The following is a 22824-nucleotide window of genomic DNA, read 5'->3' on the forward strand; positions in this document are numbered from 1 at the left end:
ATTTTTAAAATGGACGGTGGGGATTATAATCCGTGTGAAGTAGTTGTATATAAAACGAGATTGTATAAATGTGGTGTGTTTTAAGGTGTTTGAAGGGTTGTACCACATGTCTTAAGAGTTGTACAAATATAAATAAAGGAGTAAATTACGTTTTTGGCCCCTGTGGTTATATCACTTTTACTATATTAGTCCAAAATAAGAACTTTTAACATATCTGCCCCCATGGTCTCTATAACTAACCATTTTGACCCCTAAGTATAACCATTTTAGCCCCCATGGTCTCTATAACTAACCATTTTGGCCCCCATGATCTCTAGACTTAGGGGCCAAAATGGTTAGTTATAGAAACCATGCGGGCATATATGTTAAAAATTCTTATTTTGGGCTAATATAGTAAAAGTGATATAACCACAGGGGCCAAAAACGTAATTTACTCTAAATAAAGATAAGAGGTGCAATATCGGTTTCCAAAATGGACGGTGGGGATTATAATCCGTGTGTAGTTGTGTATAAAAATGAGATTGTTTAAATGTGGTGTGTTTTAAGGTGTTTGAAGGGTTGTACAGCATGCCTTAAGAGTTGTATAGATATAGATAGAAGTGCAATGTCGGTTTCCAAAATGGACGGTGAGGATTATAATCCGTGTGGTGTAGCGGTTGTGTATAAAAAAGGGTGGGGATTGTAATCCGTGTGGTGTGTTTTAAGGTGTTTGAAAGGTTGTACAAACATACCTTAAGAGTTGTGTAGATAAAGATAGAGGTGCAATATCGGTTTTCAAAATGGACAGTAAGGATTATAATCCGTGTGGTGTAGTTGTTTAACCAAAAAAAGAATGGTGGAGATTGTAATCCATGTGGTGTGTTTTCAGGTGTTTAAAGGGTTGTACAAAACATAAAGACGGTTACCAACGATGCAAAGTGTCAAGTGCGCAATCAAATCTCCCATCGCACCACGCCACTAGTGATTTCACATCAAGTGCGCCATCAAATCACCCATCGTCGAAGCCACAACACTAGTCTTGTTTTAAAGAAAAAATATCCTTAAAAGGTTCGCTCGTATTTTAACTCGTTCTCTTCTAATTTTGCAGTCCAAACACACAACTTCAAACATAGCTATCTCATTCATCTTAGCTTCATTTTGGACACAGTATAGCTCGTTGCGAAGCTCTCACACAAGCCAACACAAACCCGTAAAGTAATGATTATATTAACAAAAATTGCATCTAAATACTTATACTTTGATACAACATAAGCACACTTTTAAACCATCTAAAAAACTTCTAATAATCAAACACTTTTCCATCCGGATTACACGACCGAAAAGCAAAAAAAAAAAAAAAAAAAAAAAAAAAAAAAAAAAAAAAAAAAAAAAAAAACACAATTCACAATAAAAACCCTAGAATCATTTCAACATTTACCTTACACCAAGTTAGATCTACTACTTCAACACAACACATCTAAATCTTTAAAGCTTCCCTCCCATGCAAAACAAGTGTTTTAAAAAAACTCGTGTTGCGGGACCCACTACAGTCATCTCTGCCCTTGTTCCGACCCCGAGCCTCGTGCAGGTGACGTGGCAGCTACGTTGCTAGTTGAAACGTTTTCGGCCGGTGGTGGGACCCCCCATTTGCCTTCTGATTCGAGCGGCTCAAACACATGAACCACCCCGTCTGAAAGCCCTAACGCAAACTGATTCGGTTCTTGTGGGTGAGCAGCGATCACCATAGGGTGCGGGTGCACATTCAGATTGCTGCAAAAAAAAAAAAAAAAAAAAAAAAAAAAAAAAAACACGATTTGAAAACCGTTGTAGAAAGTTGGTCAAACAAGTCAAAGTATTAAAATTGTGTTTTAATAACATTTACCTGAGAACCGAAGGGGAAAGATAAACGGATGGATTGATGCGGCACCGTAAGCGTAAGTGAGAAGCGGTGAAGACACACACGGTTGCATCCAAGAAACATGCGTATACGAGTTGACTATCGCATGAATATGTGGCGTGTGATATTGTGGCGGATGATTCGCGTGGGACCCACTATAGAATTTAACGATTTTAACAGAAAAAAAAAAACATAATGTCAATGACAAGATGAACATGATAAAATAATGAGATGACAATTGAGACCCATTTACCTAAAAGCGGTTATTTAAAATATCAAAACGTTAAATTAAAAAGTTGGGTAAAAATCGAACTAGTGATAAACGGGTCAAAAGTCGCCCAAAGTGTAAATCTTACCTAAAATCAGTCAGTTTTAGGTTTCTATTTATTCGAACAAGCCAAATGAGTAATATTCATGTGCTTAAAATCCCTTATAAATCCATTAATTAAATAAATAATTATAATAATATAATATAGTTTCCAAAATCATATACAATGCATTAGTTACTTACAAAGTTTTTTTTTTTTTAAATTAGATTCTTTAAAAGTTTATATAATTTGAGGAGTCAAAGTCTAGAAACCTAAATTAATATTATTGAATAATTAGGTTAAAATATATAGAAATTACGAGTAACCCTAGAAACCTAACTGAGATCATAGGCCCATAATAATAGAGTCTAATATTTAGTTTTAGTTTTGGTTTTTATGTTATTAATATTTGTAAAAAAAATAAAAATAAATAAAAGAATTATCGAGCCGGCTCGATTTGGCTCGAGCGCTCGAACATTTTACGAGCTGAGCTGACTTTTCAGCTTGATAAAAGAAACGAGCCGAGCCGAGCTGGCTCGTTTAAGATGCAGAATCAAATTCTCACCTGTTTTATACACTCAAGTTTTGACGTTTCATATATAGCGAGTTGCGTCTCGTGTACAACAAGAAAATGGGTCTGATCTTGATGAAACTGAACACGCGTATCCGATTGTGCAGCTGTCGCCCTACCAGACGGGAGTTGCAAGTATTTCGCCTTTTGTTTTTCCCATCCATCAGAACTCCATACACATATCTAAAACAAGATTATTTCAAAAAAAAAAAAAAAAAAAAAAAAACTTGAAACTTTTCTTATTAAGATTCAGCTATGATTCAAGAAAATGTTACTGACCTGAGAATCTGCACCGGATGAGACGAGAACATTGAGCACATGAGAGAAAGCGAGACCCGTAATTCTTTTCGAATGGCCTTTAAGTTTGCTTTTGACCTTCGTGTCAAAGAAACAATAATTCAAAATAAGAAAAAAAAAGTTAGTCTGGTGATTTACGTAGGGGTGCAAACGAGCCAAGCGGGCTCGCGAGCTGCTCGAGAAAAAGCTTGATATGAGCCGAGCCTGGCATATGAAGCTCGTCAGGCTCGTCGAGACTTGGTGTAATATTAGTTTTTATTTACATGTAACAACATTTACCCTTTATTTAAAGGTGTCTAGTAAACGAGCTGAGCTTATTTAAACTTGTTTACAAGCCGAGCCCAAACCCAAACGTAAGCTTGTTTATTTTTACCTGTTTGACCCATTTCTTTTTAGTCAACTTTTACTTACCTATTTGACCCGTTAGGGATCTTACATAACTCGAATCGACCCACTTATAAGTCAAGGCGTAGAAATTACCACCGTCATAAAAAAACATGTAACGTGTATGTAATATTTTACCTCATCAACTCGAACATTATATATTTGAATTGTCGAATCATCCATTCCGATAGCAATTATATTATTATCTTGCGGATGGAAAGCCAGAAATGTCGCTGCTGGCGGTGGGGACATGAACGTTGTCATCGTCTGCATTTGACCAATTCAAAACGTCAACCGGGTTGACCTCAAAAGTCAAACATTATCACTATTTGCAAAACTAGAGGGGGTAAAAACGGAAAAATAACAAATTAACAATACCTTGAATGTCATCATGTTAAATAAAGAAATCTTTCCTCCTGATGCTGACATCACATACGAATCATTTTTCGATAAAGCGAAACACGACACTGATTCTTCAGGGTTCATGTCCGCCACGTCATTCGTCATCAAAATCCCGCTTGATGGTTGCCACAACTGCGGTGAAATACCCGCTGTTGCCTGCGTATCAAGGGTTGAGAGAAATTATTTGGCCCCTCAACTTTGGCATTAACCAACTTTAGCCCTCAACTTTGAACTTTAAAAATAAACAACTTTAGCCCCTGAACTTCAATAATGACATGTTTAGCCCCTCAAATTTAATAATGACATGTTAAGCCCCTTAACTAAAACATCAATCAACTTTAACTCTCGCGATTTCCTTATTTTTATCTACGTTTCGAATCCGCTGCAGAGCGCGGGTAGTAACCCACTAGTTATTTAAAAAAGGGTAAATAGGTAAATTCATTTTATCGTTAGATAATGAGTTTTGTTGCAGGTAATATGAACCTAATTATCAAAAAATGATTAATTTGACCCTAATAATAAGATAATCAGAAGTTTAATCAGTTCATCCAAATGCTAAAGACAAATAAACACATAATCAGTCCCCCCCCCCCCCCAAAAAAAAAAAAAAAAAAAAACATAAACACCCTTAATAAGCATCAATCTTACCTTGCCACTTGAGTTACGCTCGTTACGTTGCCACTTCCACAACAAATGGATGGCATTTGATGCTAATGCCAATATGGCATTTCCTGAATTTGTATATATTAATCTCGATATCTAAACAATAAAAAATAATTAAATTAATACAATATCCACCCAATTTTATTACAAAATTATAAACTAAAGAATTCCCGTCCCCTAAACACACCTTTGTTACTCTCATATTTTCCGGAAGCTTCAGTGACCGACACTGAGAAGATTCACTTATTTCCGTAAGCTTCCAAATCTTCGATTTGTCGTTCGGTTCTTCAGTAATTCTCGGTTTCACATCCGTTAAGTTTCTGGTATCTCCATTCTGAAAAAAAAAGTATATATATATTATAACTATGAACAAATAGCGATAGTACAAGTTAAAAAAATTGTGTGAATATTTTTCTAAGTCAAACACGAACATTGACCGTTCCGGAAATAGAGCCGACTGAGGCAACCCTTTCGGTTAATCCAGCACTAGTAGGAGCGACAGAGGCGGCGGCCGATATTGCATTATTTATAGCAGGCTGCATATTATATAATCATACAAAAAAAAATTATAAGGTATTTGTAAAGAGGCAATTTCAACCTATTTCATTATGAACGGGTCGATCTTGGTTGTGTTTATCCTAAACGGGTCGAGTTAAAAAAAAAGGGGGAATTTATGTATAATTAGCGTTTCGAAACAATAAAATTCTCTATTTATCCATTTCGACTAAAGAATGTTATTAATAACTAGATTAATTTTATTTAGGGTAAAGTACACGGATGGTCCCTGTGGTTTACCAAAATTTAGGATTTGGTCCCTAGTTTTCCGGAAGTACACAGATGGTCCCTGTGGTTTGCACTTTGTAACGCATTTAGTCCCTAACTTGGACACAAGTTTTAAAAAACGGAAACGAGTTTCGAGGCGTTTTCACTTCGCCTCACGAGGCGTAAGCCTCGAGGCGAACCGAGGCGTAAGCCCGAGGCGGAATTAAAAAATATATATAAATATTATATATCTTATAAAAAGTAATACTAACTAAATTCATCATCAAATTCATTAAAATAATCAAAAACACATATAAAAAAGACATAAATTGCTTGAAATTGACACAAAAACGCAAAAACATCAAAAACAAATATCTAAAACCCCTGAGGCGCACCTGAGGCGCAGCCATTTTAGCGCATCAGCCCCTCCGAGGCGCACAAACAGTATAAACCCCCTGAGGCGCGCCTCAGAATCGTTTTTTGGCCGTTTCGCCTTGAGGCTCGCCTCGAGGCGCACGCCTCAACCGTTTCTTAAAACTATGCGTTGGACATGCTAAAACCTTTAGATTTGTCGGCTGGGGACTAAATGTGTTACAAAGTGCAAACCACAGGGACCATCCGTGTATTTTTCGAAAGCTAGGGACCAAATCCAAAATTTTGGTAAACTGACGAACTGTTTACTTTACTCTTTTATTTAATATATAAACTTTTTAACTTTGACAAAAATTAAACGTTTATAACAAAAAACGTTTGAATTGGGCAAAAAAATGACATGGTCAACGGTCAACCCAACTTGTTTCAGCCCGAACTTGTTTTGACTTACCTTTGGAGCTTCGGGGGTTCTTGAAGCAGCATCATAAGAAAGATTCTCGAAAGTGCGAAGCAATCTAAGACCGTCAGAATTTGCCAAGATCTTGATTCCATTATCACTGGAAGAAACGGCCAACAGCGCACCGTCTTTATTAAACCGGATGCGTGGGCTTCCCTTCATTTAATAAATTGATCAACAACAGATTAGACTTCGTAAAAAATGAGCTACCAAACAGTTTTTCAGAAGTTGGGGGGGGGGGGGGGGGGTAATCGTATCTAAGTACTAGGGCTGCAAATGAACCGAACGAACATGAATATGTGTTCACGAACTGTTCATGAACACTACCGAATGAGATTTTTTGTTCGTGTTCGTTCGTTAAGGAAATGAACATGTTCGTGTCCGTGTTCGTTTCTTAATTTTAGATAACAAACAAAAACAAGCGTTCATGAACACAAACAAACACAAACTAATGTTCATTAACACAAAAAATGAAAACAAACGAACACAAACAAGTGTTCGTGAACAGGATATATAATCCACGGATACTTATTAAATATTTTATTTGTCTAAATTTTGAAGTATTTAAATAAAATATAATAATTAAAAACCCTAATGAACTATCGAAGTATCGAACACAAACGGACATAAACGAACACGTTGCTGAACGTTCACGAACATAAATGAATGAACACGGTCTCTGTTCATGTTCGTTCATTTAACTAAACAAATGAAATTTCTTGTTCGTGCTCGTTCATTTATTAATAGAACAAACACAAACGAACTTCCCGCCGAACAGTTCGCTGAACGTTCGGCTCGTTTGCAGCCCTAGATCTAACACATTAGAAGTTGAAATATTTAGATGTTTTTAACAAATATTCATTATTTTAGGAATTAATAGGCAAATGACCAAAAAGATTTTCGTTACATTATAAAAGAAACAATTGCAAAATGAGAATAAAATTCGCTCTAATAACTTAAAGCCAAGGGGTATTTATGTACTTTTGCCCCTTGGATACCAGTCTTATTGCAGTTTGTAATAATTTGTTTATACAAAATATGATCATTCTATATATATTTATATAAGCAAAAAATCAGATGCATCAGTTGTTTATACAAACAACAAAAACTATTTAGAGTAAATTACGTTTTTGGCCCTTGTGGTTATATCACTTTTACTATATTAGCCCAAAATAAGAATTTTTTACATATCTGCCCCCCGTGGTCTCTATAACTAACCATTTTGGCCCCTAAGTCTAGAGATCATGGGGGCCAAAATGGTTAGTTATAGAGACCATGGGGGCCAAAATGGTTAGACTTAGGGGTCAAAATGGTTAGTTATAGAAACCAAGGGGGCAGATATGTTAAAGATTCTTATTTTGGGCTAATGTAGTAAAAGTGATATAACCACAGGGGCCAAAAATGTAATTTACTCAACTATTTATTATGAAACAAAGTTTATTACCGGAAGACCTCCGTCAGCATCAACACTCATCAAAAGTTGAGTATTATCCATATCCCAATATTTGATAGCAAAATCATCACCAGCTGCCAAAAATCGGTTTTTGGTTGTATCGAACTGAACAACACCTAAAGATCGTTTACGGAACCCGAGATACGTCCGTTTCACTGCTCCTTCGCTCTCATTCCATTCCACAATATGTGACTCCCCATCTTTGCTTGTCCCACATGAAAAAAGCCTAAATATTTTATCAAAAAAAAAAAAAAAAAAAAAAGAGAACAGATGTTACAACCCGAAAGGCGAAATATATGAAGGTTCAAATTAACTCAAAAGTCGTTAATCCGGATTAAAGGTGGCATTTTCGACCGATTTACTTATGCATAGGTAGGTTCATTTTATTTTTATCCAACGGGTTTTGCATAAAATAAAATAAAAAATATTGCTTACAGGGAACAGTCAAATGGGTCAAAACATGGAAAACAATCCAAAAAGTGTTATTTCAATTCATAAAACCTCCTAAATCATGGCATTCAAATAAAAAAAAAATTACTTAAACTATACAAACTAGGGTCGTAGTCACCCGCAGTGGCGGAGCTTGAGCAAAAGTTTCGAGGGGGCGTAAAGTCATGGATCCAATTTTTTTCCTATCGTTATGTTCTGGGTCGGGCCGGCTATTCGATTCGGGTCAAATACTAATAGTTCCAAATAAAACTAAAAAAATTTCATTTATTCAGAGCACCCGTTCTTACATATAAAAAACTAAATATTGTTTAACAAACAAAAGACCAATATATATATAATGGTACGAGATAAATGAAACCTGGACGGAAAATTACAACTCAGCCCGACGACCTTTAAGATTTAAAGTGGTAACAAACTTTACGTTGATTTATATCTTGTATAAATATTTAGGCAAGATAATTGGAGGGGCGATCCTATATAATTTTAAAATTGTCGGACGAAAAATCGAAAATTATACACTTTTAACCGAAACATTGGAGGGGGCGGGTACACCCCCGAGCACTTAATAAGCTACGCCCCTGGTCACCCGCGCGTTGCGCCGGCACACCATTACAACCAATAAATAAATTTGTAAAATTAAACAAAATGTTATCTAAATGTGTTAATGTTATTTGTGTCGTAGCTCGGTTCTGAGCATCAAAATAATAAGAAAAGATAAAACAATAAGGTAAATAACAAATGTAAGCGTAAAAGCGATAGAAACTCGGTCGGTTTCGGTGCACTCGTTATAGCAAACGAAAAAAATAGTTAAAAAGTATGTCCAAAAGGGTATCTGCGCGTGTTCAGTTCGTTAAAAAAAACAAAATTAAAAGCTGTTTTTCCATACCGGTATCAGTTTTGTTCGTTAAAAAAACTAAACTCAAAAAGAAAAAAAAATACTAATAAAAAATAGACCCAAAACACCAAATGCAACAAACCTCGTTCCATCAGCACTATATGCCATTGTCGTGCACCACCGACCAGGCGCCTCATAATCGACTCGGGATCCCATGTTATCATATAACCAAGCTTTTATCTTCCCATCAAGAGCTGTTGAAAATATAAACTGAAGAAAAACAATAAAAAAATCAGTTAAAGATGGAAATTTGTTTTTACGGTTTTACCTATGAATGATTCGATTCTAAGTAATCGATAATGTGTTAAATCGGTAAATCACAAAAGCTAGCTAAAAAGGAAAGTGGTCAAAAGGCAGGTGTCTTATCGTGTTTAACAAGTCTCTGACGACGCGAATAATACAAGTATTAAACATGAATACAACTCGTTTAACTACTTTATATAATTATATCTCATGTCTATAACACAGTTGTATGTTTTATGTACCAAGAAGAAGAATTGATGGATCCTAGCCTTTTATTTTTATTCATTTATTAAATAGTAAAAAATCACGTAGTGTACTTTTAATTAAACAAGTGAAGTCTTATCGTGTCTTATACAGGTGACCTATTGCCAGCCAAACGGGTTGAAAGTCACCCAAAGTGTATTTTTAATGTATAAAATATAAATCTCGATATCATGTATTTCAAGCAACTACATTATTATAATACAAATATAATTCTTGTTTTCGTATTTGCCGCCATGATCGTTTAAAAAGAAGACTTCCAAAGAGTGTATTTTTAACTATAAAATTAAAGGAGTAAATTACGTTTTTGGTCCCTGTGGTTATATCACTTTTACTATATTAGCCCAAAATAAGAATTTTTAACATATCTGCCCCCATGGTCTCTATAACTAACCATTTTGGCCCCTAAGTCTAGAGATCATGGGGGCCAAAATGGTTAGTTATAGAGACCATGGGGGCCAAAATGGTTAGACTTAGGGGCCAAAATGGTTAGTTATAGAGACCATGGGGGCAGATACGTTAAAAATTCTTATTTTGGGCATATAGTAAAAGTGATATAACCACAGGGGCCAAAAACGTAATTTACTCAAATTAAAACCTCCTAAACCAAATAATTCCAAATACACGTCAAGTTTTGTAACATACACACAAATTGTTATATAAAAACGGTTATTTTCACAAAAGGATTTATGGGTTAACTCAAACCGACCCAACCCATACACAAAATTACTCATTTTGACATGTTGACAAAACCACCATTTTGCCATATATTAGTTACCTGGATATTTTCTTTATAGTGAGGGCATACGGAGTATACTGGAGCATCATGACCTTCAAAAGTGTACTGTCGTGTACCCGTTGCAGCATCCCATACCTATGAAACAATATAAACATGACTATTAGCATAATTAACGATTATTATATACATTTAATTTGACTATAAGCATTTCCTGTGGGGAAATTTACGAAAATGTCATTTGACCAACGTTCTTTACGAAAATGTCACGTTCATGCGTCCATGGACGGACTCCTCCACATGGGATGCGTCCGGATGCAAGGGATGCGTCGGGGAGGCATGGGATGCGTCGGGGAGAGCATGGGATGCGTCGGGGGAGGCATGCGATGCGTCGGGGATGGACTCTTCAACATTTGAAAGGACACGTGTCAGCTCCTCGTTCATGGACTCTTCAAGGTGACACACAGACTCCTCCCACGGACGCATGAACGTGACATTTTCGTAAAGAACGTTGGTCAAATGACATTTTCGTAAATTTCCCTTTCCTGTGACAAACAAACCTTGATTGTCTTATCATCCCCACATGTTATTACACAAAGTTGCTTATTGGGATGAGAGAATGCAAGATCATTAACTCCGCCAACATGTGCATCAATCTATAACAAATATAATAAAGGCGGTAAGTTTAGGTAACTATATAAAAAATATGATGTGTATGTATGAAAGGAAAGAAACAAACAAACCTCTAGATGTTGTCTAACATCATCACCGCCATGATATGAATATATTTGTACAATGTGTCTTGAATATGCAACTCCTGTTCATATGAAAAACGAAACAAGATATCGATTAGAATATAATATGTGCCGTCTCTTTTTAGCGCAAACAAAAAGTAGAAAGAAAAAGAACTTGTTATTTTGGGATTTATTATATCCCTAAAAGTTCAAAATTTCATATATACATCCTTCTAAATTTTATGATGTCATATGTATCTTTTCTAAAGATGAAATATATCATAATACATTCATACCTACTCAATAAACTAAAGATAGAACATCATTGGTGTGTATCCTATCAATACACAATGTTCATTGTGTTTATCGGCAATTAGTAAAATATGATACTAAATAAAAGAGTTAATTGCCCGGATGGTCCCTGTGGTTTCACGTTTTTTCACGTTTAGTCCCCACCTTTTGAAAATAGCAGGTATGCTCCCCTATGGTTTGTTATTTTGTTACTCGGATAGTCCCCTGAGTAGATGCCAATTAGTTTGGAAATATCAGGTATGCTCCCTACGGTTTGTCATTTTGTTACTCGGATAGTCCCCTGACATTTACTCACGGGACTATCCGAGTAACAAAATGACAAACCGTAGGGAGCATACCTGATATTTCCAAACTAATTGGCATCTACTCAGGGGACTATCCGAGTAACAAAATAACAAACCGTAGGGAACATACCTGATATTTCCAAACTAATTGGCATCTACTCAGGGGACTATCCGAGTAACAAAATAACAAACCGTAGGGAGCATACCTGCTATTTCCGAAAGGTGGGGGCTAAACGTGAAAAAACGTGAAACCACAGGGACCATCCGGGCAATTAACTCTAAATAAAATTTTGAACTTTTAGACGAACATATACATGAAATTGCAAAATACTTCTATGCATCCCATGGGAAAAACCAGTGTTGGAAAAATCGGGATTAATCGGTCGCTAGTTTGTCCCACTGATTAATTATCAGGTAATCGGTGAATTAATCGCTAGTTTCTTGAATAAAACGACTTAGGACATTTCATGCATGGAAAAACATAAATATTATCGACAAGGGCGGTTCTTAGAAGGCCCGTGCCAGGGCCACGGCCCTGGCAAGTTTTTCGGCCGTAGTGCTAATTTTCCGCATTTTGATCGAAATTTTTTATATATACTATGTTCGGCCCGGGCATTTTTAGTGCCCGTGTCTTTCGGCCCTGGGACGTTCAACGGGCAAGATCCGCCACTGATTATCGACCCATACACAAATAAATGGGTCGAAATTGCCATATCTAACTAATACACTAATATAGTAGGACTTACCAAACAGCGAACCATCTGGACTCCATATTACACGGTTCACAGAAACACCAGGGTCTTTTACAAGAGCAGCCTAAATTTAATAAAACGTAAAGATTAGTACAAATATCAAAACAAAAGGTATCAAAAGACACATGGATGAATTTATAAGAAAAACGAACCTGCAAAGGCATCGAACATGCACTGATATCCCAAACTTTGAAATTTCTAAGAACCAATTTGTCCCGAGAACCAACTTCCCACAATCCGATATCGCCCACATTTGTTCCAACTAGTGCATCATATTTATATAATCACAATGTCAATATCAAGTCAAAATTGTTTAAGTGTAGTGGTTTTAAGGATGGGGGGGGGGGGCATGGATTGGGTCATCAATCGCCACGTAGGATCATTAATGGATTGCTACACCACCCCTTGCCTCATCCACCATGGTTGGCATGGATTAGACCATCACAACCATGAGCCTCCTTTCCTTTTTTCAATATTTTCTTTTCCATGTAACAAAAATAAATTAAAATAAGAGAATAGTGGTTTGGATCAGGACCATGCCCTTAGGGTAGTGGTTTTGGATGATGGATTAGAAGTGGGTGACATGGAGCTGATGTGGAGGGTCATGATGACCATGAGGCTAGAGGGTGTGGTTTAAAGCCCTAGGGGCTTTATTACGCCACGTAAGCGTCACGTAGACAACACATAAGCATGGGGCTTTATCGTTAACTTACACGGTGTGGAATAACGCCCCTTATAAAGCCCCTTTTAACTATATTAAAAAAAGATAAATAAAAAAAACTGATTGGTTGACTTTTGGTTGGGCCCCTTGATTTCATCCGCTCGTGCGCGCTAACCCTTTGACGGAATCAATCGACAACACCCCCTTTAACGGAGGCGGGGTGGGGGTGGGGCGCCATGGAGCTTATGTGGCGGGGTGGCGCGAAGCCAAACCCCCCGGCATGAGGGTCATGACCACACCCTATAGCCTAATAACCACGTATAACTCAAAAAAGATATGAAATCCAAGTATGTTGTTCTATTTAATGCAACTAGCTAGTTGACAAAAGCCAAAGAAATGAAACAATGTTCTTATAAAAATAGGGTAAATTGCATTTTACGTCCTTTAAGTTTGAGCAAATTTGCAGGCGTTATCCTTTAACAAACGAAATTACACTGGATGTCCTTTATGTTAGGGTTTCTCATCATGCAGTGTTCTTTTGCCCTAACCCAGTTAATTTTTTTATGTTAACCCTTAACATGTGCCACTCACCTGAGGGTATAATGGTCATTTTCACTTAAAATACATCTTCCTCTTGTAAGTTTCATGGGTAACTTTTTTTTAAGTTATTAAGGGGGAAATGACAATTACGCCCTCATGTGAGTGGCACGTGTTAAGAGTTAACAGAAAAAATTAAGTGGGTTAGGGCAAAAGGACACTGAATGATGAGAAACTGTAACATAAAGGACAACATTTCGTAAAGTCAGCACGTAAGTAACGAACTTTTGAGTCTGGTGATTAAATTTGAAATAGAGTAAATTACGTTTTTGGCCCCTGTGGTTATATCACTTTTACTATATTAGCCCAAAATAAGAATTTTTAACATATCTGCCCCCATGATCTCTATAACTAACCATTTTGGCCCCTAAGTCTAACCATTTTAGCCCCCATGGTCTCTATAACTAACCATTTTGGCCCCCATGATATCTAGACTTAGGGGCCAAAATGGTTAGTTATAGAAACCATAGGGGCAGATATGTTAAAAATTCTTATTTTGGGCTAATATAGTAAAAGTGATATAACCACAGGGGCCAAAAACATAATTTACTCTTTGAAATAAGTTTCTATTTACTGTAACTTAGGCATTTACAAAACGTCAAAATAATTGATTACCTAAGAGTAATGTTTGTTGAACCGGATGAAAATCCATGCTCATAGGAGATGAACCCTGGTTTAGAGTTCGTGCAACGGTTTTCGGCAAATCATCGGGTGCATTAAAAGCTTGCGTATGACTATTATGCCCTTGGAATGCGGCGGGCAACGCGTTAATTGGTAAACTTACCTGAAGAATGTGACAAAATAGACACAAAAAATATTAATATAATGCTTATAAACTAATATAAATATTTAAAAAATATATATATAATTTTAAATTAGATTACCTCCTCAGTTATGCCCATGGGCCTTGTTCTTTTGCTCATATGATCGGAATCTCCAGTTGGGAAGTCTAAAGAAGGATTTGTTGGAGTTCTTGGATGCTTCAAAGCAGCTGCAAAATTAAAAGAAATAAATAAATATAAGGAAAAATTACAAGTTTTGTCCTTTATCTTTATACCACTTTTCAGGCGGTGTCCTTTGTAACGAATGTTGACAGGCGGTGTCCTTTACTAGGTATTTTGTTGCAAGTTTAGTCCTTTACACCCAACCCAGTTAAAAAACCTTGTTAATTGTTGACAGGCGGCGTCCTTTACTAGGTATTTTGTTGCAAGTTTAGTCCTTTACCTAGGTATTTTGTTGCAAGTTTAGTCCTTTACACCCAACAATTAACAGGGTTTTTTAACTGGGTTGGGTGTAAAGGACTAAACTTGCAACAAAATACCTAGTAAAGGACACCGTCAGTCAACATTCGTTAAAAAGGACACCCGCCTGAAAAGTGGTATAAAGATAAAGGACAAAACTTGTAATTTTTCCTAAATATAAAAATCTAGTTATTAGTGTTTGGATAACATACTTTAGGTTACTATCGTAATAGTATTGTTTATCTAATCATAATGAACACGTTTACTATTCATAAAAAATAAAAAAAATAAAAAAAAAAAAAAAAAACTAGACAACCCGGTCCCGCGTATATGAAACCGAACTAAAAATACCTACTTTCCGGTTTCCACCCAAAACTGCTTTACAACTATTTTATCTATTAAAACTTGCCAAACACTCAACACTGACTAATAATTATTACAACTCCAAGCAGCAAAAACACTTCTAAATAGTTCTAATAGTGTTCAAAAGAGACCATTAATTAAATTTTCAGTTTGTATCAAAGGGTACACTAATAGTCTAATAATATTACTTGAAAAATAATAAAATATATGTAAGTACAGTTAACTTTCTAAAGAGTAAATTGCCATTTTAGTCCCTCAGGTTTGGTCCAAATTGCCATTTTAGTCCAAATAGTTTTTTTTTCTCCTCTGGGTCCCTGACTTTTCCATTTTTTTGCCATTTTGATCACACTGCCTAACTCAGTCTAAAAATCTGGTTATGACTAGGGGTATTTTTGGCATAATTGTTGTGTAGTGATAACCAAGGGTAGTTTACAACATAATATATAAACCTCATAATAATTTAATGCCAAAAATACCCCTGATTATAACCTGGTTTTTAGACTAAATTAGACAATGTGATCAAAATGGCAAGAAAAAGTAAAAGTCAGGGACCCAGAGGAGAAAAAAAAACTATTTGGACTAAAATGGCAATTTGGACAAAAACTCAGGGACTAAAATGGCAGTTTACTCCTTTCTAAAAAATTATTAAATAGTGCCATAGGGGTTAGATAGTGAGTTTGATACTAGTTGCAACAAAATTGATTTTCAAAGGGTAGATAAATGTTTTTAGAGTAAATTACGTTTTTGGCCCCTGTGGTTATATCACTTTTACTATATTAGCCCAAAATAAGAATTTTTAACATATCTGCCCCCATGGTCTCTATAACTAACCATTTTGGCCCCTAAGTCTAACCATTTTGGCCCCCATGGTCTCTATAACTAACCATTTTGGCCCCCATGATCTCTAGACTTGGGGGCCAAAATAGTTAGTTATAGAGACCATGGGGGCAGATATGTTAAAAATTCTTATTTTGGGTTAATATAGTAAAAGTGATATAACCACAGGGGCCAAAAACGTAATTTACTCATGTTTTTATTACTGCTTTCAAGCACTCAACACCATCAAAACACACCCTATTTCTTACATGTTTTTTTTTATTACAACTAATTATCTGATTTAAACCGTTAATAGGATAGCAAAATGACCTGGAATAGATGGCCCACCAAGACCAATTGCACTACCGGAAACACTCGGATGAGCTACTTGAGGCGGATTAGACATCCAACCGGCAAGCGGGGTTGGAACAGGACCCTGTGTAGGTTGAAACGGCTGCAGGTTTATACGCCAGTTTGGTCAAAACTATCGAAACTTAGTCAACATCCCAAAACAGTCAAAACAAACAAAGTGCACAATACAAAATTACGAACCCCGTGTGCACCTAAAGGAGGAAAGCCTCCGGCTTTAGGTAATGGCCCAAGCAATGGATTATTTGCAGGTGATGGGGCCCGTGCACCGTTCGGTTGACCACACGAATGGTCAACGAATAACGTTTTGATGTCAGGATTCGGTCTCGGGTTTTTACAAAGTTGATGCTGCCAATTCAAACTTGCACAAAAAAATAAATAATATTAGTCTAAAATACATAAACCACCGTCCATATTTAGAGTAAAGTACACGGATGGTCCCTGTGGTTTGTCAAAATTTTGGATTTGGTCCCTAGCTTTTCAAAAGTACACAGATGGTCCTTGTGGTTTGCACTTTGTAACGCAATCAGTCCCCACCCAACAAGTCTAAAGGTTTCAGTAGGTTCAAGTTAGGAGCTAAATGCGTTACAAAATGCAAACCACAGGGACCATCCATGTACTTTTGGCAATGTTGGGGACTAAATGCGTTACAAAGTGCAAATCACAGGGACTATCCGTGCACTTTTGGAAAGCTAGGGACCAAATCCAAAATTTTGGTAAACCACATGGACCATCCGTTGTACTTTACTCCCCATATTTATGATTATGAAAATTAATAAATGTTCACCTTTGATTAATTAGAGTTCGTAACCTTGAATTTTTAAGGTTAGGAAACTGTAATTTGTCGCGAAACAAGGGATTTGCTTCGATAAGCTTCTTGAGCTCAACTAACATTATAGCTCTAGCTGATTTTGTATCTCCGTATTTTGATAATTGCTCGTTTTCCCTTCGACATAAAAGAAACCGACATCAAATTCATTCTAGATTTCTATTTATTTAAATATGAGTTAATTACTGTTTTCGTCTCTGTGTTTTGTCAAAAATCACTATTTCAGTCCATTAGTTTAAAAATTGCGATTTCAATCCCTGTGGTTTCACTTTCGTAACCATTTCAGTCCACCTCGTAACCATTTCAGTCCCTGTACTTAACAGAATAATGGATTGAAATGGTTACGAAAGTGAAACCACAGGGACTGAAATCGCAATTTTTAAACTAATGGACTGAAGTAGTGATCTTTGACAAACCACAGGGACGAAAACAGTAATTAACTCTTCAAATATTTAAGAATTCAAAATTTGAAGTACCTAAAATTCTCCAATGTCAATAATTGAGTTATCTCCTTAAAAAGTTCTTCATTAAATGAAGCAAATACTTTAAGATCCTTTACAAGAATCTCCACCGCCTTCGATCGATCATGCCTAACAAAAAAATTCGATACATTTATGTTTTAAAGATTCATAATTAATCATTTATTTGACTAATTCGGAAAGAAAAAAAAAAAAAAAAAACACACTTACTTATCCAATGCTTCAAGATACTTCTGCTTCCTGATTTCGAAAAATATCTTCATCGAATACCGATTATCGTCGACTTTCGTAAAACCCGAAAGATACTTCTCAACATCATCCCAATTCCCATTTTGTACCTCATCCTCAAAATACTTCATGTTAAAGAAAAACCCTGATTCTTGTTCCAACCTATAATAAATCCCAACCAAAAATAAAAAAGAAAATCACACATAAATTAAAAAAAAATGTATTTATAATTCCATATAACATAACTTTTTAAAATAAATTATTTAAGCTCAATTCAAACAGTTTTGGGGTATTTCCTTTATAGTAAAAGATTCAAACACTAAAACATTTTTAAGTCTTTAATCATGCAATGCCATATTATAACTCTCAAACATGTTTTTTTTTGGCAAATTGGAAAATAATAATCCCATCTTTCTTAAATTGGCCGATAATAATCCTAAGTCAGTTATTAGCCAATAATAATCCGCCCTCGTCCAATTTTTTTGTAAAATAGTCCGCCGTTAAAATAGCTTAACGGAGTTAAGTGTTTTTCCGAATTACAAACCGATGTTTTAGGGCTTTTGATCAGAACGAGGATACGAGTCGATTGATGTAAAACTTACCTCAAAATACTGCCCCCAACCTAGAGGTGTACAAAAAAACTGGTTTTAGAACCGAAACCGGGAAAAAAACTGAAACCGGTTTTTTTTAACCGGGTTTTTTTTTATAACCGAACCGCCGGTTTGTGACCGGTTACTAATCTTGATCTGAAAAACCGGTTAATAACCGAAACCATTTTAAAAAAAAACGGTTAAAAACCGGTTTTTTTTTGGCAATAACCGGTTAAAAACCGGTCCTAACCGGTTACACCGGTTATTGTTTTGGACTTGAAAAACCGGTTAGTAACCGAAACCGGTTATAAAAAAAAACGGTTTTCGTTTTGGGTGAAAAAAACCGGTTCGGTTAATAACCGAAACCGGTTCTTGAAAAAACCCGATTTGTACACCTCTACCCCAACCCACGAAAACGGTGCTTCAATTCGGGTGTTTAACTTCCAATTAAAAAATTCAAGCCATTTCGAACACAATTTCGAGGTAAGTTTTACATCAATCGACTCGTATCCTCGTTCTGATCAAAAGCTCTAAAACATTGGTTTGTAATTCGGAAAAACACTTAACTCCGTTAAGCTTATTTTGACGGCAAACTATTTTACAAAAAAATTGGATGAGGTCGGATTATTATGGGCTAATAACTGACTTGTGATTATTATCGGCCAATTTAAGAAAGATGGGATTATTATTTTCCAATTTGCCCTTTTTTTTAATTCATATAATAATTGCAACTCAATTTCTACAGTTATGGGCAACTTGTTTAGGTCAAATAACCCTTTATTTCATCAGGGCATTTCCTAAAAAAAAAAAAAAAAAAAAAAAAAAAAAAAAAAAAAAAAAAAAACTCAAACACTAAAATCTTGAATCATTCAATACCATGAAATAACTCTCAAAACCCACATCCAAACACTTACATAAACACTAAAGAACAGCAACAAGAACATTAAAAGTTACAAACTTTATTTATAGGACTAAAATAAAAAATGAAAGACGTACTTGTGAACAGTTTCTTTAAACTTTTCCTCATCAAGAAACTGCAGGATCAAGAACACAAGCTCTCTACTGAGAGACGACATTGGGGTGGGTCAAATGGGGAAGATGAAAACTAGTGAAGTTAGGGTTCAGATCTGTAAAAACCCAGAAAGCAAGAAAAGAAACACAGGGTCGGCTTTACCCAAATAAGTTGAGCAAGTTGTTTTATCTTTATTTTTATTTTATTTTTTTCCAATGATCTAAGTGGGCAAGGAAACCTGGGTTGGATTTTGAGTCAAACGGATTTTACTAGTAATTTTACTGTCGTGCTTACGGGTGGGTGGATTACCCAGTTTTCCCCGCAATTGGTGGTGGACTTGGGTTACTCTCGGATTTCTCCGTTTGTCCAGTGGGTGTCCCGATAGTCTTCGTGATTGATTCTGTTGGACGGTAGAAAAAAAATATTTGTTTTATCTTTATTTATTATTAGTTGGATAAAAAGAATACATTTGTTGCTTCCACAAACTTCAACTTTCAAAGTAAAATTAGTTAGGAAAAAGATATTTAAAAACCACTAGAATTGAGAAAATTATATGAAAAAAAATCGTATAAAGTATTTGTATTTATATTTAGTGAATTGATAATTTAAAGAAATTGTGGGGTAGACGGTTATGTAAACGTCTTATGTATATCACTATATTTATTGGAGTCACATTATGGTGAACGGGCTCACCGCTCATATAATACAAAATTTTCGAGCGATACTATTGTTTTCATCAGGGGCGAAGTATAGAAGGGGCAGGGGGCGTCCGACCCCCGAACTTTTCGCTTAGTAGTGTTATATATGTAGTTTTCGTATATAAATTTTTGGGTATATACGTTTTCGACCCCCCCCCCTCCAACCCAAAATCATTCGGGTCAAGCTTCGCCACTGATTTTCATAAATGTTTTACATAGTAAAAAATTCCCAATTACATAATTTATAATAGTGGAATTTAAATCAACAATCTTTGAAAAGTATAATGGTTTCAGAAAAGAAAATATGTATAAGTCTAGTGACCAAAAAATACATGAAATGTTGCTCTATTTATTAAGAGCAACTTTTTATGTTTGGCCGTTTTATCATTAGTCTATTCATAAATTTAGTAATTTACCAATCAAAAATAAAATAAATTTTCAACATTTCATTCAAAGTTTGGTTTCATTACCAAATGTTTTATAAAACCCTATTGTACCTTTCAAAGTTATTTTTTTATCTAACTTCTCATGGTCATTCAATCTCCATTCCAATGGTCTTCAGTCACTCTGCAAGTGACTATTTTCATTGTCTCGTTCGTGTTAGACCACACTCGAAAATCTGGTTGTAGAGAGATTTGAACCCATAACCTAACAACTGCAAACAACACACCTTACTACCAGGCTATACGTTATCTTTGTGTCATACTTATTCTACTAGAATCCTTCTTTTTTTGATTGGGTTTTAATGTAAATATGTAAATAGTTCGTGATGGAGCTCGAGTAGAAAGCATTCACTCCTTTTTTATATCTTGTATCTATCGTATTTTTGCCCTGGTGAATTTCTCCCCTTGTATTTATCATAAAATTACGTATTGATTAAAAAGGTGAAAGGATAACATGCCACGTGATAGACCTTCGTTGCCTAACTGATTATTGTTCACAAAACTCATAAGGAATGTTGATCTCTATAATAATAATATAATTAGATCAATAATAATAATAACAATAATAATAATAATAATAACAATAACAATAGTAGCAACAACAACAATAAAACGATAAAAAACAAAGTGAAATATATCAATTAAAGATATTAGCGATGTATTATTTTACACTAAAAACAATCCTATAAGAAGCACTTATACCATCTAAATAGTCGTTTAAGGGGATGGATTTAATCATTTTTTACACATCATCTACTTTTCATTATTGAGGAAGTCATTTTTAAGGGTTGATTTTGGTGGATTTTCTTAGGAACATACTCACCCAGTTTAACCTGGTCGTGTAACTAGAAATTGAATTGAACTTACCCATAAACTGTGTTTCTCAGTTGTGTTGCCTCTTGATCCATGTCTATTACATCAAGTACACGCACATGGACTAATATCCCTTTCATTATCTCCTTAGGCTAGAGGGTATGGTGATGGTCCTCTAAGGGAGGATGATCCAACATGGTCCCCACTTTTTTTTTTGTTTTTTTGTGCGCGTCGCAAACGTCCTTTTGGTGGCGGAGAGGACGGGGACGGAGGGGGCGGGACGGTGTAGCAATCGGCAACAGACCAAGACGGTAGGGGGACGACCCCATACCGTGTAGCCTTATCAATCACTACAATATCAACCTTCCTATCTTGATTTAAGGTAGTAAGGTACCATTCACATGTTGATCATATCTAGGTGTATCAAGACAAAGATCATTACATACACCAACACATTCATTAGTAATTTAGTATGATCCTTTTCATGTGCATCATTAAAAAGATCAACGTAAACATGATTACTTTCATTATCTTTATCTTTACCATTTTCCTTTGCATCACTACTCCCAAACAATTCTTGAATCTTATTTTCGAACTTGTTCATTGCATCATCATTTTGTACATCTACTGAATCTTGAACATTAACCATTGATTCATTTCGGATTTTTAATTCCCATTCATCAATAGTTTCATGAATCTCATTTTTAAACCTACTAGTCATTTCATCAAACACATTAGGTGAAATCTTATTATCTTTTCCATTTTCTTTTAAAACATTATGATTAATTACCCTTCCGTTTCCATTGAATCACTAATATCAAATACCTTGAAAGCATCCTATAAAGAATAACTTGGATCATAAGAAGAAAATAGATCTTTCATTCCATTTGCCCCGCTTGCGGTGTGCACATATAATGTATATATGTGTGGACGCTCAGGGGGCAAAATTGAAATGGTACTAGTTTAACGTTATTTTACTAATTTCGTGAAAATATCGTTAAAAGCGGCGGATGGTTAATCAATGCATCATGTGGTGACGTTGATAGTTGAAAGATACGGGGGTACATGCACCAATCAGTCTCTGTCCCGATTGTTTGAGTGTTATGTGTCTTAGGTCCAAGGCTTGATACAAAACTACAATCGAGCCGGGGGTCTCACTGGAAGCAGCGTCTCTATTCCTACGGGGTAGAGGTAAGGCTGTCTACATCTACCCTCCTCAGACCCTACCTTAGCTTTGCTATTGGTGGGATTTAGAGTATGATGATGATGATTTCATTTGCATCCAATTTCAAAGCTAAGGAAATGGTATCTTTCAACGTGTAAAGACTATATTGATGCCATATTATGAAAACATCTCTAATTTCTGGTTCAAGCCTATCTATTAAGAGGTATATAACATAATAGGGTAAATTACACTTTTCGTCCTTTATGTTTGTATCAAATTGCAATGGATAACCTTTAACTTGAATAATT

General features: G+C 35.7%; 1 protein-coding gene across 1 annotated transcript; it reads right to left on the minus strand.

Moving 5' to 3' along the window:
- Positions 1-1387: 1387 nt before the first annotated feature.
- LOC110911421 (protein TOPLESS) lies at positions 1388-19563 on the minus strand. Its single transcript, XM_022156031.2, has 25 exons — positions 19382-19563; positions 17778-17957; positions 17565-17678; positions 17047-17205; positions 16443-16620; positions 16221-16344; positions 14355-14461; positions 14086-14254; positions 12365-12474; positions 12207-12276; positions 10874-10947; positions 10691-10786; positions 10173-10268; positions 8973-9100; positions 7537-7771; positions 6087-6248; positions 4933-5037; positions 4689-4835; positions 4487-4597; positions 3815-3994; positions 3575-3703; positions 3035-3130; positions 2750-2938; positions 1862-2031; positions 1388-1749 (listed from the first exon to the last, which is right to left on the minus strand). The coding sequence occupies exons 1-25, from the start codon at positions 19459-19461 to the stop codon at positions 1530-1532; spliced, it is 3429 nt and encodes a 1142-aa protein (XP_022011723.1). The 5' UTR covers positions 19462-19563; the 3' UTR covers positions 1388-1529.
- Between the last annotated feature and the right edge of the window lie 3261 nt (positions 19564-22824).

This window comes from Helianthus annuus, chromosome 2, assembly GCF_002127325.2.
Source record: "Helianthus annuus cultivar XRQ/B chromosome 2, HanXRQr2.0-SUNRISE, whole genome shotgun sequence".
Taxonomy (NCBI): domain Eukaryota; kingdom Viridiplantae; phylum Streptophyta; class Magnoliopsida; order Asterales; family Asteraceae; genus Helianthus; species Helianthus annuus.